Genomic DNA, 25,845 nt, shown 5'->3' with positions numbered 1-25,845 from the left:
CCTCCCCCATCACGACACCCCAAAACTGGGGGAATAATGAATACTGTCCCCTCATGTCCCCCCTAGAGCCGCCCCGACCCTCCACAGCCCTGATTCGAGACACGGAGCAGCTCCTCAGAGACTTGATATTGATTTAAGGGGAAAAAAAGAGATACAAAATAACTAAATACGGGGGTTGGGTGTCCCCTAAACACCGGGATTTCCCATGGGAATTCAAGCAGTGCATGAAATCCACCTCAGGGACCCTTCCTAGCTGGGGATCCCTAAAGATGGGGAGGGGGTGACAGCAAGGACCTGGTCCCCTGAGCACGGGGAGCCCCCCAAAACTCCTCACACCGCTCTGAGGATCCGCCTCAAACCCACCCCTGGCCCAGCACAGGGGCTGAGGAGGCAGTTGGGGACCAGTACGTGTCCCTTGTCCTTGGATTTGGATCTTCAGGCAGACGCTGCCCCTTCCCCCGCTCCAACAGGGTCGGGATGTGACGGCAAAGTGTCAGCACTCAGCGATGTCACGAAGCCCTCCACCTGCAAGGACACCCTGGCTGAAGGGGTGGCACCGGGATGGAACTGGGATAGCACTGGGTTGGTGCAGAAGTGGCACTGGGATGGCAGTGGGACAGTGCAGAGGTAGCACTGGGATGGTGTAGGAATGCACTGGGGTGGCACCAGGATGGCACTGAGATGGTGTGGGAACGCACGGGGATGGTGCAGGGGTGGCACCAGGATGGTACTGGGATGGCCTTGGCAGTGGGATAGCCCTGGAATGGCACTGGCACTGCGATGGTGTAGGAATGCACTGGAATGGCCCCGGAATGGCACTGGGATGGACCTGGGATAGCCTTGGCACTGGGACAGCCCTGGGATGGCACTGGCACGGCACTGGCGCTGCGATGGTGTAGGAATGCACTGAGATGGCCCTGGAATGGCACTGCGATGGCGCAGGAATGCACTGGGGTGGCACCAGGACTGTGCAAGGGTGGCACCAGGATGGCCCTGGCACAGCTGAGGTTTCAACCACCTGAGACCCACGATAGGGAAGTTATTTTTCCCAAGGAAAACGGAGTAGAGGCAGAGGTTCGGAGCCAGCGTGGCTCTATGGCACCGGGAAGCCACCAGGCTGTGCCACCTCACCTGTGCCATGAGGACGCCCTGCATGGCCACGTCGTGCTCGAAGTCCTTGTCCACGTCCAGCACCAGGACGGGCGCGCGCCGCGCCTCCGCAAAGTGGATCCTGCAGGAGGGACACAGGCATGGAGGGAGGGATTAAACCCCCCAAACAACCACCCCCCAAACCCTTTTGGGGTCACCCCAAAGCTGGCACGGGTTGGCACTCACTGCGTGGTCCTGTCCACCAGCCATTGCTCGTGCTGGGCGTGGAGCTGCTGCAGGTACCCGAGCTGGATCCCGCCCTCCTCCTGCCTCGCCCGCCGCCGCAGCCGCTCCAGGCACGTCTTGGGGCACAGGGGGACAGACGGGAGGACAGCGGGACAGACGGGAGGACAATGGGACAGACGGGAGGACAGGGGGACGCAGGAAAACGGGGGATCAGTGGCAGAGAAGGAATGTGGGAAGCACAAACCCAGGAGGTGCTGCAGCCCCTTCTCCCCAAAACCCGCCCTGGAATCCACGGCAAAATTCCCTCCCACATTCCCACGGGAAGAGAAGCAGGCCCTGCTCTTCCAGGGCGGCGATTTATGGTGAAACCCCAACATTTGGGCAATTCTGCCGGGATCGAGGTGGACCTGGAGGCCTCCTGCCCCCGGCACACACCTGGGGCCTGGCCTGCAGGTACAGGAAGCCGTGGGGGACGGTGCGGGGCCCCAGGTGCCGCAGCAGGAAGTCGTGCCAGTCCTGGTAAATGGCCCATTCCAGGGGCTGCAGGTGCCCAGCCTCAAAGAGGTTCTTGGCAAAGACGTACCTGGGAAGGGAGGGAAAGAGGGGACCGGGCAGCTCTGTCACCTGCCACGCCCAGGTGGCTTCACAGCCTTTTTTTTTTTTTCATCTTTTTTTTTGCACTGATGAGGAACTGCAGGGGGTTAGTTTAAGGCAAATATCCCTAATCTGGGGCACGTGCAATGCCCACCGAGCCTGGCATCACCCAAAGGGCTTCATGCTGCCACCCGACACAGGTGAGGATGGGGCAGCCCCTAAATTACCCCAAAATCCCATTCCTGTAATCAAGCATTGCTCCAGGCTCTGCTCATCCTGAGGTCCCAACATCACAACCCAGCTGCTGTGGATACTCCCAGTTGCTTCATCTCTCTTTTTGGGGTGCTGGGTACCTGTCACTGAACACAGAGCGCTCAAAGACCCTCACGGGGTGGAGGGGCTCGGGGGGCCCCTCGTCCGGCGGCTCCAGCATCGCCTTCAGGCGGCTGATGCAGGAGAAGGTCTGGAAGGTGTAGGACCAGCGGGCTGGCTCCTGGTACATCATCTGCAGCAGGTTGGCAGAGCCCACAGATGCCTGCAGAGGGATGGTGGGGGATCAGGGGGTCCCAGGGTGGCACTGGGAGAGCCGGGGGGTGGCCGGAGTTGCCGTTACCTGGGCAGTGCCAGTGGCTGGCACCTTGCGCCACTGTGCCACGGGCTCTGTCACCAGGTGCCATCGCGGGAAGCTGGCACCCAGCAGCTTCAGGAAAGTCGATTTCCCCACGGCTGCGGGAGCAGAGAGAGAGCAGGGTGAGCCTGGGTGTGCCCCCTTTCCTGGATGCTGGGGATGTGGGGTGAGCCTGGGTGTCCCCCCACTCCCACCCCAGGAACACAGGGTAAGCCTCAGTGTCCCCCTGCTCCAAATCCCGGGATCCTGGGGTGAGCCTGGGTGTCCATCCCTGATTCCAGGAATGTGGGATGAGCATGTGTCCCCCCCCATTCCAGGCCCTGGGAACCTGGGATGAGCCTGAGGGTCCCCTTGCCCTGGCTCCCAGGAACATGGGGTGAGTCTGGGTGTCCCCACACACCAAATCTCAGAACTATTGGAGTGAGCCTGGGGTTTCCCCATTGTGGCTACTGGGAACACGGGGTAAGCATTGGGGTCCGCCTTCCTGGCTCTGGGGAATGCGGGGTTAGCCTGAGTGACCCCAGTCCGACCCCCGGGAACCTCGGATGAGCTTGGGTGACCTCAATCCAACCCCCGAGCACCTGGGGTGAGCTTGGGTGTCCCCCCCATGCCGGCTCCTGGGAACGTGGGGTGAGCCTGGGTGTCTCTCACCCGGGGGGAACTTTGTGTCCCCCCTCCCAACTCCCAGGAGCTCGGGGTTTTGGGGTGTCCCCCACAGCAGAGCCAATTAAGAAAATTACAGCCATTAACTCGCACCCCGGGATGCTCCGGCCTGCGCCGCCCCCCTCCCATCGCACCCCAAATCCTCCCGCTCCCCCCGCCGTCCCCTCTGTCCCCCGTGTCCCCCCGGTACCGATGTTTCCCTCTAGGGCCAGGCTCAGGGCGGCCCCGCACCGCCCCATCCCGCCACGGCTTCCGCCTTCCCACGTCATATGCTAATGAGATGCTAATGACGCCGCGCGCCACCGCCCCGTGACGTCATCGCGCGGGAAGTCGGCGGGGGACGGAAACAACGGGGGGGCGGAACGAGGGGGGGCTGGGGGCGATATTGTAATTTATGCAAATGAGACACTGTCCACAGCAATGCGGGGGGGCAGGGGAGAGAGCGCGGGACACAAAAAGGGGGATCGGGGTCGCCAGAACAACATTGGGATCACCAGCATGGGGCTGAGGACATCCACACGGAGTTGGGGTCACCAGACTCATACAGGGTCACCAAAACCACATTGGGGTAACTAAAACAACATCGGGGTCTCCAGGATAGGGCTAATGACAGTAACATAGGGTTGGGGTCACCAAAACCACACTGGGGTCACTAAAAGAAGATTAGGGTTCCCAGGAAGGGGGTAAGGACAGCAACATAGAGCTAGGGTCACCAAAACAACATTGGGGTCACCAGCATGTCCTTGGGCCAAAGACATCAACATGGGGTTGGGGTCCTCAGTGTGGGATTGGGGTCACCAGCTCAGAGTTGGGGGCACTGAAATGGGGACAGAGGCTTCCCCCAAGGGTGGCACCAATGTGGGGCTGGGGACACCATTGTGAGGCTGAGGGTGTTTATGGCTGGGGTCAGCAAAGGGTCAGGGGCACCAACACAGCACTGGGGGCACTGACATGGGGTGGAGGGCATTGCCTTGGGGTTGGGGGCACTGACATGGGGTGGAGGGCATTGCCGTGGGGTTGGGGGCATCAAGGCATAGTCAAGGCTGTCAGCAGGACATGGGCACCAATGTGAAGTCAGGGCTCCCCCAACACACCCTGCCCCCTGACCGTGAGTGCCCCCCAACCCCTCCCAGCCCCAGATCTCCCAGAAAGGTGCAGAGCCTGGAGAAAAGGTTTTTTAATGCGCAGTGGGCGGTGGGGAGGAGCAGCGGGGTCCGAGGAGGAGCGGGACACCCCAGCCTGGGCTCGGGGGTCCCCCACAGGGTGGGGAGGGGGCTTAGAAGCATTTTCGGTGGACGATGGAGGGTCCGGCCTCGTCGTACTCGGGTTTGCTGATCCACATCTGCTGGAAGGTGGAGAGGGACGCCAGGATGGAGCCGCCGATCCACACCGAGTACTTGCGCTCCGGCGGGGCGATGATCTGCGGAGACAGAGCCTGTAGGACCAAACCCCAAACCCACACCGGGACAGGGTCTGGGGTGCTGTGGCCACGGTTTGGTCACCCAGCACCTACTTTGATCTTCATGGTGCTGGGAGCCAGCGCAGTGATCTCCTTCTGCATGCGGTCGGCGATGCCCGGGTACATGGTGGTGCCCCCGGACAGGACGTTGTTGGCGTACAGGTCCTTGCGGATGTCGATGTCGCACTTCATGATGGAGTTGTAGGTTGTCTCGTGGATCCCAGCGGATTCCATGCCTGGGGTGGGAGGCGACTGTCACCCCCCTTCCCCCCACCTGTACTCCTCGGGCTCCCCAAAAAAGCCACAGGGGCACCCAGGAGTCTGTGCCACTATTTGCAGTGCAAAGGGCTGGGGGGTGTCCCAAAACATCTCTGAGGGGCACCCATGGGAGCTGCTACATGGCTCATCCCAAAGGGCCATTTCTTGTTTCCTCGCTGATGGGGATGGAGCAACCACTCCCAGGGATAACTGGGGGTGGGTTCAGTGATGAAGGAGGGCTGGAACGGGGTCTGGGGGCATTGGGGGGTGGGCTCAGTGATGAAGGAGGGCTGGAACGGGGTCTGGGGGCATTGGGGGGCGGGCTCACCGATGAAGGAGGGCTGGAACAGGGTCTCGGGGCAGCGGAAGCGCTCGTTGCCGATGGTGATGACCTGCCCGTCGGGCAGCTCGTAGCTCTTCTCCAGCGAGGAGGAGGAGGCGGCCGTGGCCATCTCGTTCTCAAAGTCCAGGGCCACGTAGCACAGCTTTTCCTTGATGTCACGCACGATTTCCCGCTCGGCTGCAGGACACGATGGTGGGACAGGCTCAGCCTGGTGGCAGCACGGTGGCACCGTGGGGTCCCCGTCCCCCAGCCCCCCGCCCCGGCCCCGTACCGGTGGTGACGAAGGAATAGCCCCTCTCGGTGAGGATCTTCATGAGGTAGTCGGTGAGGTCGCGGCCGGCCAGGTCCAGACGCATGATGGCGTGGGGCAGGGCGTAGCCCTCGTAGATGGGCACGTTGTGGGTGACGCCATCCCCGGAGTCCAGGACGATGCCTGGGACAGGGGGAAGGTGAGGGGGACACTCCAGGCTGGCCTGGTCCCTGTCACCCACGGTCCCCTACTCACCGGTGGTGCGGCCGGAGGCATAGAGGGAGAGCACGGCTTGGATGGCGACGTACATGGCAGGGACATTGAAGGTTTCAAACATGATCTGGGAGGGCAAAGCAGAGGGGCAGGGGGTTAGGGGTGGGCATGGAGGTCACCAGCACACCCCACCCCAACCCCTGGGGGCTGTGCCCTCCTGGGGTCAGGGCACTGCATAGAAAAACACACAGATAGTTGCGGTGCATGCAGAAACTGGGGGGTGGTGGCACTGCAGGGACACGCAGGGCAGTGCCTGGCACGGAGGAGGACAGGGACCGCTGATCGCTCTGGGAAACACGTGGGTTGTGGGGAAATGAGGGTCAAGGGATGGCACGGAAATGTGAGCCACAGCTGTGCACAGAGCCACGTGGGGCCGTGCACAGTGTGGAAAACGTGGGTCAAAGGGTGACACAGAAGTGCCAAGGGGTCACTGCAGTGCACAGAGCCACATAGGGCTGTGCACACCATGGTGGGGCAAATCCCACAGGTCCATGTGTTGCCAGAGACCCCTGGGGACATCAGGCACAGGAACTTCCCATCGGGATCTTTGCCCTTACCCTGCACCCCACCCCGCACTCACCCACCCCACAAAACCCCCAAATCCCACAGCCCTCCCTCTGGTTTTGGAGGGTCCAGCCCCATCCGCAAGGGTCCTGCAGTGCCGTACCTGGGTCATCTTCTCCCGGTTGGCCTTGGGGTTGAGGGGTGCCTCGGTGAGCAGGGTCGGGTGCTCCTCAGGGGCCACACGCAGCTCGTTGTAGAAGGAGTGGTGCCAGATCTAAGGCGGGCAAAGAATTGGCGTCTCACCCCGCACCGAAGGCAGGGCTGACGCCCGCTCCCTGCCCCGGCAGGGTCTCACCTTCTCCATGTCATCCCAGTTGGTGATAATGCCGTGCTCGATGGGGTACTTGAGCGTGAGGATGCCCCTCTTGCTCTGCGCCTCGTCGCCCACGTAGCTGTCCTTCTGCCCCATGCCCACCATGACACCCTAACGGCGAGAGAGGCCTCGTTAGCCACGTCCTGGTGATCAGAGCGGGGCAGGGGCTGCCCCGGGCCCCCCTGGGTACCCACCTGGTGCCGGGGCCGCCCCACGATGGAGGGGAAGACGGCACGAGGGGCATCGTCTCCGGCAAAGCCGGCCTTGCAGAGGCCGGAGCCGTTGTCGCACACCAGGGCAGTGGTTTCCTCCTCGCACATGGTGGGGCTGGCAGCGCTTTGCTCAGGGGGACCTGGGGGAGAAGCTGGCCGGGGGGAAAGCGGCGTTAAAGAGCAGCCAGGGGAGGACGAGGGCTCATCCTGCGCTACCGTGTCCGGCTTTGGGGTTGGAAGTGTTGGAGTCCTCGGGAATGGGCAAAATCCTCCGTGGGCCGTGCCCAGGGATAGCCTGACCCCGCAGGGGGGTGATGCTCGTTCCCCGTGGGTGCTGCTCCATGCTACTGCTGCTCCTCCATCCTTCTCCAGCCAAAATCGGTGCCAAAGGCCCCTGCTCCTCCTCCTCAGGGAGCTCCGGTGCTGTCATACCCAGCTGGTGCCCCCCAAAAGCAGGCAGGGAGGTGCCAGGTGATGCCCTCTCATCCGCTTCTGTCTCAGCAACTTTTGCTGCTCTGACCTCGCATCGACTCCCAAAAACGGGGAGGGGGAAAAGAATCGCCCTTCCCAGGGTGTGCCCCCTGGGCCAGAGGATGAACTCCCAAATCCAGAGGGAAACAGGCAAAACCTTGCAGGAGCCCAAAAAGCAAAACAAACCAAAAACCCACCTAAACCCCCAAATCATAGGGATTTCTGCAAGAGCACAACCTGCTTTGGCCTCAGCCCAGCTCTTGTCACCTCAAGCGAGGCCCCAGCTGTGGGGTCGTGCAGAGGCTGGCAATGCTAACCAATCTGGGGCCACCCCAAAAATACTGGGCACCCCAAAAACCCCCCGGGGTGCTTTTGCTGCCTGCTCTCCTCCAAGGAAGAAGGGAAGCAGGGTTGGGCAGGGCAGTACTCACCACAGAGGCGAGAGCTCCTTTCCTCTGGGACCGAGCCCCGATGTGCCGTGGGTATAAATACCAGCGAGCCCGAGGAACCTCAGAGGCGGATCCACTCTAAACAAAGACCCTAAATAGGCTCAGTGATGGTGTGTTGGCCATATGGCCATATAAGGTGTTTTATTTCATTAAATTGACCTTGGGCTGGTGGTAGGACCCAGCAGTTAATTATTGTAGGAAAATGTATGGTAGGATGCTTGGGAGGCAACGGCCCAGTTGTGAGTCTGTTCCTTTTATGCTCCGCTCTGATAAACAAGTGAAACACAAATCCTTATAAGCAACGGGCTGGGAAAAAGGAGGTGGAAGTGACTCCAGTTCCTGGGGAGCCCGTGGAGAAACCCCACGGGGTGGAGGTGGGTGTTGGGGCCCTGCCGTGGGGACACCCCGGAGCCGGGAGGGGAATTTGGCGTGTCTGAGATGCCGGAGCCGCGCGGGGTTGGAGCATCCATCGCCTCCTCCCGGCCTCGGCTCCCCCCGCATCCTCGGCATCCAGCACTCCTGCGATGCCTCTCCCTGCGGTTTTCTCTCTCCGCCCCCATTTTTGGGCTTTTGGTATCCCAAAGCCCCTCGTGCCCCAAATCCTGGGCCTGAGCCAGGCCAGGGGTTGTGGGTGCAAATCCCGACCCCGCACTGAGGGTGAGCCTAGTTCTGATTCCTCCTGGCAGGATTTTGGAGGCAGGATGAGCCCTTACGGGACAGGGTGGGTGCTGTCCCCAGCACCGCCCGAGGGGGGCCGGGGCCACCCCCAGCCCTGTGGCCGAGCCTTGGCAGTGAGAACGGAGCTGCAGAGGCCCCTGGCCCTGGCAGAGGCCAACCAGCAGCTCCCAAACTCCTGGCTGCCTTTTTAAGGACAATGGGCCCTCACCAGGGAGTCTCCCAGAGCACCCGGGGGAGACAGCAGAAATGCCCTGGAGTCACCCCCCGGAGCTGGAGGGGCTCGAGGGAAACTGGGGCACTGGGGGCCCAGGCTGAGCTCGAGCTGTGCCCGGGGCAGGGACATCCCAGTGACAAGGAGCTGCAAGGTACCACCACAAGCAAGGGACCCAAAGGTCCTGGTGTCCCCCATGGTTCCAGAGGGAGGGAACGGGCTCTGGGTTGCCACCCTAGAGCAGGACAGGGACACGGTGTCCCCCCAGCACTGCCAGTCCATTCACAACTCCAGTGTCCCCCAGGGCTGGCTCTGTCCTATCTGGGCTGTCACCCATGGGGCAGGACAGAGCCATGGCATGTCCCCAACACTGCCAGTCCATTCACAGCTCCTTAGTCCCCCAGAGATGGCTCTGCCAGGCTGTTCCCTTTCTCTTTCCCAGCTCACAGGGGCTGGATTTGGCCCCTGGCCCTGCCTTTGGTGTCCCCCCCATGCCCCCAGCCCCGGGGTCCTACTGCCACCCCACACCCCAGGCTGGCTGGGTCCCTGCCAAACATGAGGTCACCAAGGGGAAAGGCTGCCATATATGACACATAAAAAAAAAAAAAAAAGGCAAAAAAGCCCAAAAAACTCCCAAACCTTTAAAATAAATTATTCCCCAAATCCAGCGGAGTGGGGGTGGGAAAAGGGGGTTGCTGGAGCTGGAGAGCCCCATGTGGAGGCAGCATGGCTGTTGGTGGCAGGATCCCATCCCAACCCAGGCAGGGAGACATTCCCAAACCCCGGAGACATCCCTGACCCCTGGGCTGGTCCCAGCAACCCCAGCACCCCCTCAGCAGCTCCAGACTCATCCCTCTTGCTGGGACAGAGCAGCCCGGGGTGCCCCCATCCCTGGGGGATCCCCGAGCATCCCGGCCCGGCAGGGCTGGAGCAGGGCCGGCAGCAGCACAGCCCCGAGCGGGAGCCCACGCTGAAGCAGCCTAAAAAGGAAAGGTTTGGCCCCCGCAGCCAATCCAGCCGCCGGCGGGCCCGGGATGCTCGCAGGAACGCCAGGCATCCCACGGCACGGGCGAGGCGTGGGACGAGCAGGGGGCGAGCCCTGCTTGGCCGCTGCATTTCAAAACTCCCGGCGCCGGCCCAGCCCTCGGCACCTCCCTCCGAGGGGGAATGTTCAGGCCTGGAAGCTCTCGGGATGCTGCTGGGGATGGGCAAACGCGTGAAAAGAGAGATTTGGATCCATTCCCTTTGCTGAGGTGGAGATAAGCATCGCTCTCTGCCTGCGGGAACCCTCTGAAAAACACACGGCCCACATTGTTCCAGCCAATAAATCATTCCTGCCTGTGTAGTGTATGCTCGGGTTCAGCTCCTCCCAAATCCAACCCAATTTTGGGTGGTTTTAAGGTGTGACAGTCACATCTGGCACAGCTGGAGAGCCAGGGTGAGTCCGTGGGACATAGCAGCAGTGCCAGGATCTTGACATTCACTGACACACAAAGTGAGGAACCCAGGCACTTGGGGTGAAAAAATGGGATGAAAAAAAGCTGGAGCTCAGAGAGCAGAGCTGGGAGGGAGATGGCAGCTGGGCCCTGATCTGAGGAGCTCCCTGCTCCAAAGAAGGTGGAAAATTCCCTGGGGAAGGTTTATCAGTTCACTGGGACAACACCAAAGTGGTGATGTACCACCAGCTCCTCTCCTGGAGCCAGCTCACACCTGAGACCTGCTGGGAAGTGGAGCTGGGATGAATCCCTTGGGATATTCCCCACAGATCTGAAGGAAATGCTGCTTTACAAGACGTGATTTTCCACTCTGTGTCCCCATGCTGCTCCAGGGGAGCCCTCGGGGTGAGGAGCTGTGCAGAGCTGAGGGATGAACAATCCAACATGGAAACTGCACCCCCCTCCCGAGCATGGCTTAAATTAATTAGGGCTGAAAGCGAGTTCCCAGAGATGCCCCGAAGGCTCCTCATTCCCCTCCCACCCCCGGGGCCAGCCTGTTCCCAAAAATGAAAAGCTGGGAGCAGCACTTGTCACGCAAACCGCCAAAGAAACGAATGCCCCTCACCCCACCGAGGCAGACCCCACCCACGGAGAGAGCTCAAAGCAAAGGAGTGGCACAGGAGGCCGGGCCCGGATAATCCCATCCATGTGTGAAAGGCACGGGGTGCTGGCTGTTCAAGCACACGACACGAGCACGGCGATGTTTGCATGCCAGGTGGGAAGGCAGCTCGGGCCCTGCCCCTCCCGCACGGCCATGTGCCGACCATCCCAGCCCGCGGCGGCATTTGGGGATGTGCAGCACGGCCCAGCTGCCTCCCACCTTGGAATGTGCTGCTTCCCTCTCCCCCCACCGAGGGCCTGGAGCACGGGGAAGGAAAATCTCGGCTTGGCACCCGACTAAAGCACCTCGAGGAGGGTCCCACACAACAGCGACGTCATGGAGTGCTGGGATTTGGCAAGGACAGGCTTCCAGCTGCTCTGGGATGTGCAGAGACAATCAGGGATCTGGGAGCATGGAAGTGGTCAAAGCTGCTGGAAATCCCATCTTGGAGTGGAATGGAAATGGTCAAAGCCGCTGGAAATCCCATCTTGGCGTGGCAATGGCAGCCAGGAGACCGAGCTCCTCCACGGTAACACCAGGACATCCCCCAGCCAGGAAAAGGGATGAAGTGCCCAGAAATCCCTAAATGCTGCTGGGATGTAAAGCAGGGCCACATCCAGGGATCTTCAGCCCTGAAATGCTGAAAGAGGGATCCCAAAGGAGGTTGGGCCCTTTTCCCTTCCCGGGCAGACACACCAGTGCCAGGAAGCAGCACTGAGCTCCTGTGGGGGTCAGAGGGGTCAGCAAGTTTGATTTTAAACCGTAGCAAAGATTTATGTGCTCCTGGAAGCTGTGATGAGATGGAGCAGCCCAGAACGAGGGACAAAACAGGGCCTGGGTTAAACTGGGCAAGTCCCAAAAGCACTTGGAGAGGTTTCCACACCTCAGGGTTGCAGCAAGTCACAGGGAACCTCCCCAGGAGGCCATTCAAGGCTTGGATTAAACAACTGCTTTAGTGTTGGCTTCTGTCTCTGAGCTCCCAGCTGGCTTCTCCCCACACGTGGAGCCCCTTCCAGCCCCACACCAGGCACTGAGGTTCAGGGGCTCCTGAAGAGGGCAGGGATCTGATTCCACCACAGAGTGGGAGGGAGGGGAGGGATCACTACATGGTAGAAATCATCTGCTACAGGAGAACAAAACCGATTCCCTAGGCCTAAAGGAAGGTGGGTGGTTCCTGTGAAGGGACAAGGCAAGAGTCTTATCGAAGGTCCATCAGCACCACGTCTCTCTCCACTATTGACACGTGATTGCAGGTCTGGAAGAGAGAAGAACAGGGGACGGGGTTATTCAGATGTTCCCACAGCTCAGGTGAGCCTCCTCCACCTCTTGACACAATCTGCAGCCAGTGCTTTCCCAGAACAGCCCTTGGATGCAGCTCCTTGGATCACCCCCACTGCTGGCCCTGCCCAGTGCCTCACAGCAACCATGACAGGTCCCAAACACAAATCCCCCCTCAAACAGCCCTGGGCTGCACAGCCAGGAGCTCTGCATCCCATCTCCAATGGCTGGAAAACCTCGGGAAGGTCCTGCACCTCCACTCTGGGAATTGGAGAGCAGCCCCTGCCAGGCTGAGCCTCCTGGTCCCAACCCAGCACCTCAATGTGGATTTAATTCAGCACACAACACAGCAACTCCCCTCCCCACAGCCCCCGCTGAACTCACCGTGAACAGAGGGGGGTCTTTGGGGTGTGGGTGGAACCCCTTCTGCCGACAGGATGAGATCTCCTCCAGGCCATGCTCTGTCAGCTTGAAAAACCCTGTCCTGGAGCAGAGGAACAGCAGCTCTGTAGCCGGAGCCTCTGCAGGCCCAGCCACATCCCCTGGGGCACAATTGGGGCCATTCATCTCCAGCAGGAGTAGAGATTGATGCTGAGGGACACCCCAATTCCTGGGAAACTCCTCTCCCCAGCTCTGAACCTGCTGTCAGGGGTGGGCAAGCTCTGCCCAAACACAGCCCCTGGAAACAGCTCACACATATTCCATCCCCAGGCCAGGAATCTGAGAGGGGAAGGGTGTGGCTGACAGCCCAGGCAGAGGGAAACGCCTCCCCAGCCCACACTCCTGGAATCATCCACCCTCACTCCTGGAATCATCCATACTCACTCCTGGTATTTGGGAGAGCACACAATGGCGATGGACTCTGGCAGCATCATCTGGTAGGAGCAGTGGGTGTGCAGGTCCACGCTGGACAGGAAGGCAGTCTGGGTGGGGTGGGTCTGCAACAAGGACATGGGGACAGCAATTACAGAGGGCCAGGAAAATCCTCCTGAGGGATCTGCCAAGGGAACCTTGTGGCAGAGGAGAGACAGCTCCTTGCAGGGCACAGAGGACACACGTGGGGTGGAATTCGTGGAATTGTGGAGTGGTTTGGGTTGGAGGGACCTTGAAGCTCATCCAGTGCCACCCCTGCCAGGGGCAGGGACACCTCCCACTGTCACAGGTTGCTCCAAGCCCCGTCCAAGCTGGCCTTGGGCACTTCCAGGGATCCAGGGGCATCCACAGCTTCTCTGGGAATTCCATTCCAGCCCTCTTCCAACCTCACAGGGAAGAATTCCTTCCCAATATCCCATCTAACCCTGCCTCTGGCAGTGGGAAGCCATTCCCCCTTGTTCTATCACACTCCCTGCTCTTCTCCTAAGTCCCTTCCAGCTCTCTTATAGCCCCATTTTTTTTTTTGATTGTCCTAAAATGTCTGCTCCTCTTTTGGAGTAGGTAATTCATGTGGAGTTACCTACAAAAGGAGCTGTACATTCCTGCCACATCCCATGAAAAATCACACCTTGAAGCCACAACAACGTCCTTGCAGGGCACTTCACACGTTCCTGAAGTGCAGCTGCATGCCATGGTGCCGCAGCACTCCAGGATATCACATTCCTTGGAGGGCTGTACAACCCCTGATAGGCACCACCTCACCCAGCTCCTGCTCACAGCCATGTTTCACACCTCAACTCCTGCTGATAGTGATGCCTTATATTAAGGGTTATAGGATATTTTCACAGGTGGTGAACACTCCTATTCCAGCTGGGGACTCAAGGACAATCTCTTCAAACTTCAGGCCCTAAGCATAAATAACGTGAAAAGAGGAGGGCAGGCAAGCAAGCAAGGAGGATGAAACTTCATGATTTGAAGCTATTAATTGGACTAAAACCTATAAAAATATGAGATCTCATGACCAAGCTCTCTTTTGCTTCCATCTTGGAGCTATCCAGTCAGGGCCACGACTGTGGCACTGGTACTGCCAGGGTGTGGCCTCTGAAGGCTCCTCAATAAATATCCATTTTATTCCTCTTAACTCTGTCTAGCCTCTGTTCCAGCTCCTCTAGGCATCAATAGCCCTTGCTCCTTTTGCTACTTATGTTTTTTTTTTGTTTTTGCCAAGACCAGCAAAGGAATTCCAGGGGGTCCCCAGTGTGGCAGGGCTGTCACTACAGAGGTGGCCCTGGAGCAGGCACTGGGAGCAGCAGCATTTCCCTGCCCAAGCTCTGAGGCAGCTGCTGCTTTCGAGAGATTACTCAGCTTTGCTTGGCAGGGATCCCACTGCCAAAGGCTCCATAGGGACATAGGGCAGCCGGGGAGGGGCCTGCAGCTGGCACAGCTCACAGCACAGCAGCACAGGGCTTCACAGGGACACAGCAAGGGAGATGTGTCCCTCTAGGAAAGGAGCTTGGGGTGCCCCCACAGAACCACCAGAGTCGGCTTTTAGCTGGAGGAAACATGAGCTTCGGGTCCAAGATTCCACTTCCAGAGAATTCCAGAATGGGTTGGGTTGGGAGGAACCTTAAGGCCCATCCAGTGCCACCCCTGCCATGCCAGGGACGCCTTCCACTGTCCCAGGCTGCTCCCAGCCCTATCCAGCCTGGCCCTTGGACACTTCCAGGGATCCAGGGGCGGCCACAGCTTCCTTGGGCACCCTGTGCCAGGGCCTGCCCACCCTTACAGGGAAGAGTTTCTTCCCAATATCCCATGTCAACCTTTCTTCCCTCCCTTTCAAAGGGCTTGACGCTTTAGGAAGAGACCCAAACATTAACCAGGCTTAGGAAGGGACCCAAACATTAACCAGGCCTGGATTTCTCCATCAGAGTAGTGAATAAGACTGTACCAGAGAGATAAACCCAACCAGAGGCTGCTGCCCATTCCCTGCCATCTCCTCCAGCTGCCCTTCCCCTTGGGGCTGGAGGCCAGCGAAGTGCCAGGGCAAGGAGACTCACGTGGATCCAGCCCAGGGTGACGAGGCCATGCTGGTCCTGGATGATGAAGAGCTCCTCCTCGTTCTCTGTGGTGCAGGAGTCGGGGCCTCCCAGCTGCTTGGGGATGATGACGTGGGTGATGGTGAACTCGTTCCTCATCTGCAAGGCAGTGGCAGCACAGGAAGCTGTAACCACCCCCGGACGTGAGGGAATTTCCTAAGCCTTGGAACAAGCCCATGGATGCATCCAGCACCCACCTGCAGGTGCAGCTCCAAGTTACTGACAAAGGAGTTGCAGGATTTTCTTCCTGTTTCGTTCTCCCTGTTGTGCAGAGCACCCACAGGAGCTCAGAGAAGTCCTGGACACCCCCAAACCCAGCTCTGCACTCAAAAGGGGATGATGCCTCATCCCTAAACCATCCCCAGTGTCTGGAAGCAGCTGGACTGCAGGAAGTTGCTACATAAAACAGTTTTGGTTCAAAGCAAACTCCTGGGAGTGACTCAGGGCAGATGGGCTGGAGCTGCCAACAAAACCTGGGCACGCCAAGTTTTGGGCAGAACAGTGTCCTGTGTGAGGCCACCAGCTGGGACACCCAAAGGACAAGTGCCTGGAGCTGCCTGCCACCAGGAATGTCACCAATGGGAGAGAAGAAGCTGAGTGGGGACTCAGGGTGGGGAAACCCTAACCCGAAAACAAGGAAAAGGAGAAGCACATCATCCCTAACACTCACACAGAAGCCTGACACCACACTGAAGAATTCCAGGACAATAATCAGAGTCCTTGAGCCACCTCCAAAGCTATAGCACTGTGACAAGCAGTCCCTGTGCCACTTTTGGCATCTCCATTGGGGTTGTTTCCTTACCAGCTTCCCGCAGAGGATCCCGCAGGTCTCCACGCCCCGCACCGTGTTGGCATCAGCCAGCTGCAGGAACTTCTGGCACAGCTCCCTGGGGACAATGACCTGGCGAAGGACATCCACACCTGCATCTGTGGGGAGGAGGGCAGCACAGTCAGGAATGCTGCAGAAGTGGTCCCTCAGGGCAGGATCTGAAGGGATGAAATGGAGAAAATCCACCTGGGAAGATAAAGTCCCCTTCCAGTGGCAGGCTCAGGGAAATGTGTCACTGTGACACTTGATAAAGGACAGGCACCCCCTCTCTCAGAACAGGGAAAGGGAGATGGAGAGGGGAAGGATCTTCTAGAAGGAGGGGTCAAAGGAGTGGTTTTTTTTAGCAAAAATTAAACCACACACCCTCAGAAAATGTCATTTAAAGCAGGACGTGTCACAGGGTAAGACCCAGCCATTGGACATGTTGGAATCAGTATTTTGGAATATTTAGGATATTTAGTGGAATTTGATCAGTCGGAGGATTCAATCAGCCCAACCAGGAGCTAAACCCCAATTTCCAGCAAGTATTTGGGTGAAGGAAAGGCAAACAGGCTGCAGACCCTGGAACAGCAGAGAGACTGGGCTGGAAAAGCAGGGAGGGCACATTCCCAAGAGGAGACAGCTCCCCCCAGCCCTGTGAGCATTCACTGGACAACATCCAGTGACTCGGGACAGCAAACACCCAGGAGAGATGGAGCCATGGTCATGTCATTCCAAGAGCCTCCCAGAGAAAGTGGCCATGTTTGGCTCAGCCCCAGCAGGGGAGAAGGGATGCTCCAAGAGGTACTAACTGTTCTCTGTGCTCCCCAAAGCACTGGGCTTCAAAGATCTGTCCACAACAGGAGGTTTGGACGGGACAGTCCCCGCTGATGGACTTGCTGGGTGAACTGAAGAGACTGGAACCTTTGGGATTAAATCTGTTGGGGGCTTTTCCACGCCAGGGATGAGGGGTCCATCCATAGACTCTGGCTCTGGCTTTCCAAATTCCTGTGCTATCCTCAGGCGCTCCTTCTCCAGCTCCTGCCGCCGGATCATTTCCTCAAAGGCGTGGAACTGCTCCTGCTCTGCCTGCTGCTGCTTCATCAGGGCCACCCGAGTTTTCTCCTCCTCCAGCTGCTGCTGCAAAGCCAAAGTGTGTGCAAATTACTCTTCCTGCTCCAAGGAGGAACGTGCCCAGGGACAGGAGCAGAGAGGGAGACACCATCCCGGAGCAGAACATGAAGCCTCTGCAGACCCCCAGCCATTCCCAGGTTATTCCTAAAGGATTTGCAAAAGGTCACCAGTAAACAGCATTTTCTGCAAGGAAACTTCAGCTTGCAGGGCACAGATCCAGAGCCAGCTGGACCAAGGGCAGGAAAGCCACTGCTTTACCCTCCCTCTACCATGGAATTATAATCCCAGGATGATCTCCTCTACCCTGTCTCTAAAGTCACACTCATCCAGAGCCAAAGTGACAGCAGAGGTGACTCCTTTGCCCACAGAACCTCAGATCTTTGCCCACGCTGAGTTTCTGGACTGTAAGACCTGGATGTGGTGTTGGGACAGAGAGAATAACCGAAGCAAAAAGCCCCAGCTCAGGCTGGCTTGGGATGCATGGGGAGAAGAGCCAGGGACACCTCTGACAGAGTCACCTGCAGTGACAGCAGGGGACAAGCCTGGCAAAAGTTGGGGCGACCCAGACTGGACCTTCCCGAGCACCCAGGGAGCCCTGGAGCTTCTACACCCTGAGAGGCTGAGGGGCTCCTGGGGAGCACAGGCCTCCAGTCTCCTGTCACTCACCTCCTGCTCCTTGTACTTAGCATAGTCCTTGGCGTACCTCTTTAGCAGCTCCTCCTTGAGCTCTTCAGCTCGGGGAAAGGCTACTTCCTTCAGTTTCTGGGGAGGAAACACAGCATCGGCCTGAGAAACAAAATCCCAGCAGCTGGAGTCCAAAAATCACCACCAAAATCACTGAGCAAGAACTCAGGCAGTGCTGTCCTTTCCTCTTCTGGACAGCACTGAGCAGAGCAGCTGCAGCTTCTTGTGGCTGGGAGGAATCTCCAAGCATTCCCTGGAAAACCACTGCTTGGGACATCCAGCATGGACCACACATAACCTTTAAAAAGCAGAGAGTTGAATAGGGAAGAAAGGACACCCCAGTGCTCAACAGGAGGTAAACTGGACACCACAGCCAGTCCAGTGCAAGTGCAACGGGGTAAGAACCCCCCAAACTGTAAGTCTGAGAATCGTGGAATTGTTTAGGTTGGAAAATACCTCCAAGATCATGGAGTTCAACCATTTCCCCAGTGTTGCCATGTCCACCACTAATCCGTGTCCCCAGGTGTTTTGAAACACTTCCAGGGATGCTGGAAGTTGGTGCCAGGACAGGACAATGCTTTTGGGGAAGGAATTTTCCCAGTATCCAACTCAGGCCTCCCCTGGTGCAATGCGAGGCCGTTTCTCCTTGTCCTGTCCCTGTTCCCTGGGAGCAGAGCCTGAACCCCCAGCTGTCCCCTCCTGTCAGGGAATTGTGCAGAGTCACAGGGTCCCTCCTGAACCTCCTTTTCTCTAAGCTGAGCCCCTTTCCCAGTTCCCTCAGCTGCTCCTGGTGCTCCAGAGCCGTCCCCAGCTCCGTTCCCTTCCCTGGACATGCTCCAGCCCTGCAATGGATTTCTTGGCGTGGGGGGCCCAGAACCGAACTCGCAAGGGGTCAGAACTACTTGGCCAAGTCAGGGCTTCTCAGCATTTGTGTGGATCACTCATCCCAGAGCCACAGAAGCCCAAGGTGCATGACCCTGACCACATTCCCATTCCAGACCTGGCACTGTCCCCACTTACTTTGACCGTCTCTCTCTTCTCAGGAATGACGGCACTTTTGTAATCGCGGTGCTGGGGCAGCTTCTCGATGAAGAGCCTGGAAAAACGGGACGGAAGCTGCAGCTCAAGATAGTCAGTGGTGTTTTGGGGGATCTCTGCTCCCTCTCAGGGCAGTCCGTCTGTCCTCCACCCCATAACAGCCCCTGGAGCGCGGCATGGCACTCAGGAGATCTCACTCAATCCCAAGGGAGCGCCTCACACAGGTTTTCCGTCCACCTGGCCTCTGGAGGTGATCCCCAGGGATAAACACATTTGTTTTGAACAGAACCATTAATAACCTGGTCTAAACCACCAAGGACACAGCGGTGACTCAGGAAGGTGCTTGGGCACCTGCCTACACCTGGGAGCATCCCAAGATTCCACCCGAGCTCAAGGACTCGGCTGACTCAGAGCTCCCCGTCCTTCTGCACAGAGGGACAGAGAGTTTGTGCAGGAGGGGAAATTAACTCAGACTTTGGCCAGGGAAAACTTGTAGGTGAGCTAAAAGCAAGTTCCCAACAGCCCCAGCTGCTGCACCAGGAGCCTTTGGGCTCTGCAGCCTGAGCACCCCAGGTTTTCCAGGCAGGAGAGAGAATTCTGGCTTTGGGAAGGGAAATCAAGACTGAGTTCAGCACCATCCCACTCAGCTTTCACCATCCCAGGCTGCTCCCAGCTCCCTCCAGCCCGGCCTGGGGCCCTTCCAGGGATCCAGGGGCAGCTTCAGCTGCTCTGGGCACCCTGTGCCTCCCCACCCACACAGGGAAGAATTTATTTCTAACATCTAATCTAATGCTCTGCTGTCCCCCTTGTCCTGTCACTGCCCAGGTCAAAAAGTCCCTCTTCTCTTTTTTCAGAAGCCTCCTTTAAGTGCTGGAAGGCCACAATGAGATCCTTCCACGGAGTTCTACAAGCACTAAACAAGGAGAATATCCCACAAACAAGGGGCAGTTCACTCTGGCTCAGCTCTCTGAGGCTCCCCAGGCTGGAGACACCTTGAGTTAATCTGTGATCAAGTCCCCAGCAGTGACGGAGTGCTCAGGGAGGGTGAGCTTAGCCAAGCCCTTCTCTCCTGCAAGCAGAGCTTTGCTGGCTCTGGGCACACACAAAGCTTTGGGGATAACCCCAAATCCCTGCCCTCCTCCTTCCTGCTTCAGCACCCACAGGAGGATGTTCCAGCCTCCTGCCCAGGCACAGGGAAAAAGGAGAATAAATAGGGGAATAAGGGAATAGACTGTGCCACAGAGAGCAGAACAAACCAACCAAGTAAAGCCAAGCAGGCAAAACTCAGGGGGCACAGAAACTCTGAGAGACCTCTGTGTGTGCAGTAAACAAAGCCAGCTGCTCCAGGCCCTCAGGGATGAGGAAGGACTTTTTGCCTCCCTGAATGCTCCTGGTGAGGATGCAGGATCAGCAGAGCCAGGGCACAGCCTGGAGCCCTGGAGAGGCCGTGGCTCCCTCCCAAAGCCCCAGTGAGGTCCCTGCTCCCAGCTGGGGGTGTGAAGTAGGTCACTGTGCCGAGGAGACACAACAAGGCCCCGAGTGCTGCCAGCAGCTTGTAGATTAAAATGGAAGGGATTAATTAGAAAGGATTAAGAGCAGATGCTGGCCTGGGCAGGATGGAAAAACCAGCAGAGACAGCTGGCTTTCCACAAGTCAGGAAGTGGGGGAAAAAATTGGGCAGGAGGATGAGAGGAGGGCTCAGCAGGCAGAGGGAAACTCCAGAGCAGGAGCTGCAGTGGCAGGCTGGGATGGGGCAGAGGAAGGGCTGGAACAGCTCATGTTTCCTATGGACAGCCCTGCTGAGGCCTGGCAAGACCAAAACCTCCCAGGGCCAGGAGTCTTGGGCTGGTTCAAACCTCTGCCTGTTGCCAAGCCCAGCAGAGCAGCAGCTGTTTGGCACCCAGCAGCCACAGCCAGGACTATTTTTAAGCCCAGCTGAGGTGCCAAGGCCAAGCCGGTGGCTCTGGAGGCCCTGTGACACCCCCACGAGTTCCTGGAGCTGACCCAAGCAAATCAAGGAGCCCAAGTTTTACAGAAAACTCGTGTCTTGTTACTCTTTTCTTTCTCGTTTGGCTCAAAGTTTTGTCTTGCTACTTTTTTCCTTCTTATTTGGCTTTACCAAACTAACCCGAGTGTTCCTGCTGGTGATGAAGGAAAACATCCGTTCACATCAAGGCAGGAGAAGCTGCTCAGGACCAAAGGCAAGGAAAGACTTGCAGGTGACAAGATACGTGTTAAAAATCCTGGAGATAGTTACAGAATCATGGAATGGTTTGGACTGAAGGGACCTCAAAGCTCATCCAGTGCCATGGCAGGGACCCATTCCACTGTCCAAGGGTGCTCCAACCTGGCCTGGGACACTTCCAGGGATCCAGGGGCAGCCACAGATGCTCTGGGAATTCCATCCCAGCCCCTGCCCACCTCCACAAGGAGGAATTCCTTCCCAATATTCCATCTATCTCTGCCCTGTGGCAGTTTAAAACCATCCCCCCTTGGCCTGACACTCTCTGCCTGTACAAGAAGCCCCTCTCCTTCCTATAACCCCTTTTTAGAAAGCAGAAAGGACTCTCAGGTCTCCCCACAGCCTTTTCTTCTCCAAGCTGAACACCCCCAGCCCCCCCAGCCTGGCCCCATTCCTAGGAAAGGGAGAGCAGAGCAAATCCATGAGAAGCTCCAGTGAATTGCCAGTGCCTCCTCCTGCTCTCTGGATCAGGACATCTAGAAAACATCAAACATATTGCTCAAACTCCAGCTTCCCATCTTCCCTGGAAGAAATGACGGTGGCATCACACTCCTATCTTTGGACAATGCAGGGCAGGAGCTCACATTGGTCAGGGGTCAGGTTTTCCACCCTCCTGGCAGCCCAGCAGCCAGGCTGGAAATGCCAGGAGATTCATCTGAAAGCTGCTGGGAACACAACCCAGCACTTCTGGCTGCTACAATGAACCAGCCTCCAGTTCATTTGTTTAGTTAAAAAGTTTCTTCTTCGGGCCCAGCTGCGTAACCTTCCTGGAACCCTTCCCAAAGGTTTTACACTTCCCAGCTCCCCCTGCAGCCTCCCAGGCCCTCGCCACCATGCCCATAAAAGCTCAGGAAGTGCGAGGTGGGGAGGAAAGCTAATCAGAGAAAAATGTGTTGGGTTTAAGGGGCAGCAACCCTGTACACAGGGGCAGGGAGGGAAAATGCCCACAGAGATGCCAACCCTGTTCTAGTGAGTGGGGAGAGTGGGCACAGCACAGACCACAGCAGTAGCACTGGGTGGAGCAGGAGGGACAGATTTAGGGGAAAAAACCCTACAGGAACAGGACACTGCACTGTTGGGATGAGAGTTTTCTTCCCTTTAAACACTCACAGGCACACAGCTGTGCTTGAGGGGGCTGGGTTATGTTGCTGAGGCGTAAAAAGAAATCCCCAAGTGATCCCTGGTCCCAAAGGAGGAACTCCCTGCTGTGGAAGGCTGTAGTAACCTCAGAGTAAAGAGTAAAACAGGCTCAGAGTAAAACTGGCTAAGAGTGAAAAAGACTCAGAGTGAACCGGGCTCAGAGAAAAACTGGTTTCTCCCCTGAAGGTGGATTAGCAGAGACACCACAACTCAGCCTCGATCTTTTAGGTAGATACCAGATACAAAAATCCCTGACCACAGATCCCTGCCCAGCCCTAGGATGTCACAGCTGGCATAGAAAAAAACTGAGGCCAACTGAGGTGATGAAACACCTGCAAACTTTGACCTACAGGTCGATAAAATCTCTCTGCTGCTGGCAGGAGTCTCCAGAGGGACAGAGTGATCCAAGAACTGCCTGGCTCCCAAGGGAGTTTCATTCCCATAATACCAATATCCCAAAAGGCTGTCAGAGGCTGATGCCAGACTCTTTCCATTGGTGCCAAGTAACAGGACAAGGAGTGAGGCTCTAAACTAAACCACAAGAAGTTCAACCTCAAGAGGAGGAAAAAATTCTTTCCATGGAGGACGGCAGAGCCCTGGAACAGCTGGAGTCTCCCTCTCTGGAGACATTCCAAACTCACCTGGACCTGTGTCACCTGTTCCAGGTGACCCTGCCTGGGCAGGGGGTTGGACTGGATGATCTCCAAGTCAAATTTTTCTGGGCTTATAGATTCTGGAAACTTTCACAAGCAAGCTGTATCTGTGGCTTTGTGCCTCACCTTTCCCAAATCTCCTGGTCAGTCTGAGCTGCATCTGAGGCTTTGTGCCTCACACCTTTCCCACATTAGTTTGAGCTGCATCTGAGGCTTTGTGCCTCACCTTTCCCACATCCTCTGGTCAGTCTGAGCTGCATCTGGGCCTGGCCAGTCCCATCAGCTGTGGCACCCCAAATCCCTCGGGAGCAGAGCTCTGGCCAGAACCCAGAGCTGTGGAGCTCTCCCATCTGTGTAAGCCCCTGCAGCCCCCTCACTCACGTGATGTACTTGTTGTAGAGGATGAAGGCGTGCTCCAGGTTGCCCTCCTCGCAGTACACGGTGGCCATGCGCAGCATCTCCACGCCCGAGCGGAAGTAGCGCCGGGGGGGGATGTCCTCGCTCACCTCCACGCTGCTGCCGGCCTGGATCAGGCGCCGCACGCGCTCCTCCGGCGCCAGGCCGGCGCTGCCGGGGCCCGGCATGGTGACACACATGGGCCAGCCTGGGGCTCTGCGGGAGGGAGCCACGGCATCAGGAATGTGGGGAACGGGGTCACGGGGTCACAGAAATCATGGGATCATGGAATCACAGAGTCATGGGATCATGGGAATCATAAGATCATGGGAATCATGGAATCACAGAATCACGGGATCATGGGATCACAGAAATCATGGGAATCATGGAATCATAGAGTCATGGGATCATGGGATCACAGAGTCACGGGATCATGGGAGTCATGGAAATCATGGAATTATAGAGTCACGGAATCATTGAATCAGGGAAATCATGGAATCACAAAAGTTATGGAATCAGAGAGTCATGGAAATCGTTGATTCACAGAATCACAGAAATCACGGAATCGCTGAATCACAGAAATAAAAGAATCAAGAAATCACCAAATCACAGATTCATTGAACCACAGAAATAACTGAATCATGGGAATCATGGAATCACTGAATGAAAAGGTTGGAAGAGACCTTTAACATCATTGAGTCCAACCCATGCCCTAACACCACCTCAACTAAACCATCCTGACCCAACAGGCCCATCCCAAATCCATCCTGACCCAATGGGATCCATTCTGACCCAACAGGATCATCCCAAATCCCTCTCTGCCCATGCTGTGGGAGGCACTCCTGTCACCCCAGGAATGCACCAAGACCTGACCCATGTGGGAATCACCACAGACAGGAGCTGCTGGATTCCAAGTGGAGGCAGCAAGCCCAGAAATCCTCCACAAGGCTCTTCCTCCTCCACCAAAAGCAGTTTTTCCTTGGAAAAGCCCCCCTGGGCCAAGGGAAGGGTTCAACTCCCTGTGAAATGCCACTAATTTCCTAGAACGTGTAAAAATGTCCTCACCCCTGTGGGGGTGGGCTTTTGTGAACACCTTTCCTGAAAGCCTTCCAAGAAAAATCCACTTTTTTTATATTACCTCCTCACTGAAATCACCTCCAGTTTTGTTTGCAAACCGAAAAAAAGACAATTATTTTGGTCACCCAAATGGGAGCCAGCAAAGCAACTCAGCTGCCACATGCAGTGTCAGGAATTACTGAGGCACGTCCCTTATTGGGAGGAATGAGTGGAGCCCCTCTTGAGGTTACCCCAGAGCAGCACCCCCTTTCTAAGAGCAGGCAGAGCCAGGAGCCTCTTGTCTTGTGGGATTCAGAGGCTCCTGTGCCAAAACCCTTCGGGATGTGACAGCCACAGCTCAGGGGGGCTTCACCTCTGCTGAGGGCGGGGGATCAGCTGCTCCCCCAAGCCAGAGCCCTGAGCCCCTTCCTCAAAATAATCCCTGCCAAGTCTCACAGTCCTTTTCCCCCTGCGAGAACAGACTCCCCTCACACTTGGAACCTCCCTCGAAATCCCACACGACGCCTCAAAATAAAGTGCTCAAATCACCTCCCCCCCCCCCCCCCCGGCTGCAGGCCCTAAACTCCAGCCCCGCCCCAGACCACCAGGAGAGAGGGTGACCCCTCCCCAATATCAGAGCTCTTCCTACATCCCGCAGCCCACAAGGACAGAGAGTGACCCCTCCCCAGAGTCAGAGCCCTCCCAAGTCCCACAGCCCATCAGGAGAGGGGGTGACCCCTCCCCAGAGTCAGAGCCCTTTCCAAGTCCCGCAGCCCTCGCCCTAAGAGGGAGAGCAGGGAAGACCCCCCTGCACTGCCTGTTCCCCCCAAATTTTCCCCTGTAAAACTAGAAGAGGAGTCTCCAATCAAAGCCCTCGACCCCGCAGCAAGGGGATTTTTTGTGGAATCCCCAAAACTACCCCCAAAACGAATCCCTCTACCCTAAGGGGAAAAGACGGCCCAGGCAGAGCCGCCTGCCCGGATCCCCTGTCCTGAGGGGAAACATCCCCGAGCCCTAAGCAGATCCTCCTTCCCCAGGCGAAAGTTCCCACAGCCAGACCCACCCCCGATGGGATTCTCCTTCCTAAGGTGAATATCCACAGCCGGGACACTCCGGAGCGGGTCCCCCTTCTTAAAGGGAAGATTCCAGACCCCCCTGACCGCGCCTCGATATGAGGCACCCCCGAACCGAACCGGAGCCCTGCTGGCGCGGTCTCTGAGGAGAAGTCGGGACGCCCCAGCAGCACCGCAGCCCTGGCGCCTCAAGCCGCCCCCGATGCTCAGAGGGACCCCCCAGCAGAGGTCGGGACCCCCTCTCCCGCAGGGCCCTCCCCATCCCCGGCCCAGCCCTGACCTGGCGAGCGCGGCTGCCGTTTGCCCCTCTGCACTTCCGGGTTCTCCACCACACGCCGCGGCACCACCCCGCCTCGCTCCCGGCAGCCAATCAGAAGCCGGCTCAACATCCGGGTATGTAGCAAAACCACTACCTACTTCCGCCTGGTTTTCTCTGCGGAACGTCGTGCGTCGTGACGTCACAGCGGCAGGTCTTAAAGGGGCAGCGCCCGTGTAGAGGCCGCGCTCCGCCCAAACCCAAACCCGGCCGTTCTCCAAAACCGGGCCCAGCCCCCCCGCAGCGCGGATCCTGCACGG

The 25,845-nt window shown here is 57.7% G+C and overlaps 3 protein-coding genes across 8 annotated transcripts; all 3 read right to left on the bottom strand.

Moving 5' to 3' along the window:
• Positions 1 to 111: 111 nt before the first annotated feature.
• On the bottom strand, positions 112 to 3,512 carry DGUOK (deoxyguanosine kinase). Of its 2 annotated transcripts, XM_014892096.2 has the most exons (7): positions 3,411 to 3,512; positions 2,543 to 2,655; positions 2,283 to 2,464; positions 1,771 to 1,918; positions 1,336 to 1,451; positions 1,132 to 1,231; positions 112 to 525 (listed from the first exon to the last, which is right to left on the bottom strand). In XM_014892096.2, the coding sequence occupies exons 1-7, from the start codon at positions 3,487 to 3,489 to the stop codon at positions 436 to 438; spliced, it is 828 nt and encodes a 275-aa protein (XP_014747582.2). In that variant the 5' UTR covers positions 3,490 to 3,512; the 3' UTR covers positions 112 to 435. The 2 variants fall into 2 exon arrangements, with proteins under 2 accessions (XP_014747582.2, XP_088036016.1); XM_088179890.1 differs by lacking the exons at positions 2,543 to 2,655; positions 3,411 to 3,512 and having other exon boundaries at positions 1,336 to 1,918; positions 2,157 to 2,365.
• Positions 3,513 to 4,382: 870 nt separating this feature from the next.
• Positions 4,383 to 11,242, bottom strand: ACTG2 (actin gamma 2, smooth muscle). Of its 4 annotated transcripts, none has more exons than XM_088180068.1 (10): positions 11,104 to 11,242; positions 7,795 to 7,890; positions 6,875 to 7,044; positions 6,663 to 6,791; positions 6,471 to 6,581; positions 5,786 to 5,870; positions 5,552 to 5,713; positions 5,266 to 5,457; positions 4,734 to 4,915; positions 4,383 to 4,640 (listed from the first exon to the last, which is right to left on the bottom strand). In XM_088180068.1, the coding sequence occupies exons 3-10, from the start codon at positions 6,998 to 7,000 to the stop codon at positions 4,497 to 4,499; spliced, it is 1,131 nt and encodes a 376-aa protein (XP_088036194.1). In that variant the 5' UTR covers positions 7,001 to 7,044; positions 7,795 to 7,890; positions 11,104 to 11,242; the 3' UTR covers positions 4,383 to 4,496. The 4 variants fall into 4 exon arrangements, with proteins under 4 accessions (XP_088036194.1, XP_088036196.1, XP_014747597.1 ...); XM_088180070.1 differs by having other exon boundaries at positions 11,018 to 11,123; XM_014892111.2 differs by lacking the exon at positions 11,104 to 11,242 and having other exon boundaries at positions 7,795 to 7,935.
• Positions 11,243 to 11,546: 304 nt separating this feature from the next.
• On the bottom strand, positions 11,547 to 25,628 carry STAMBP (STAM binding protein). Of its 2 annotated transcripts, none has more exons than XM_014892114.2 (10): positions 25,550 to 25,628; positions 23,126 to 23,356; positions 18,692 to 18,767; positions 17,654 to 17,749; positions 16,666 to 16,993; positions 15,848 to 15,972; positions 15,007 to 15,144; positions 12,902 to 13,014; positions 12,461 to 12,560; positions 11,547 to 12,053 (listed from the first exon to the last, which is right to left on the bottom strand). In XM_014892114.2, the coding sequence occupies exons 2-10, from the start codon at positions 23,338 to 23,340 to the stop codon at positions 11,997 to 11,999; spliced, it is 1,248 nt and encodes a 415-aa protein (XP_014747600.1). In that variant the 5' UTR covers positions 23,341 to 23,356; positions 25,550 to 25,628; the 3' UTR covers positions 11,547 to 11,996. The 2 variants fall into 2 exon arrangements, with proteins under 2 accessions (XP_014747600.1, XP_014747601.1); XM_014892115.2 differs by having other exon boundaries at positions 16,666 to 16,990.
• Positions 25,629 to 25,845: the final 217 nt, after the last annotated feature.

The sequence above is a fragment of the Sturnus vulgaris genome, chromosome 28 (genome assembly GCF_052056855.1).
Source record: "Sturnus vulgaris isolate bStuVul1 chromosome 28, bStuVul1.hap1, whole genome shotgun sequence".
NCBI classification, from domain to species: Eukaryota; Metazoa; Chordata; class Aves; order Passeriformes; family Sturnidae; genus Sturnus; species Sturnus vulgaris.
The sequence above is the reverse complement of the archived record's forward strand: the minus strand, read 5'-3'. Positions and strand labels throughout refer to the sequence as shown.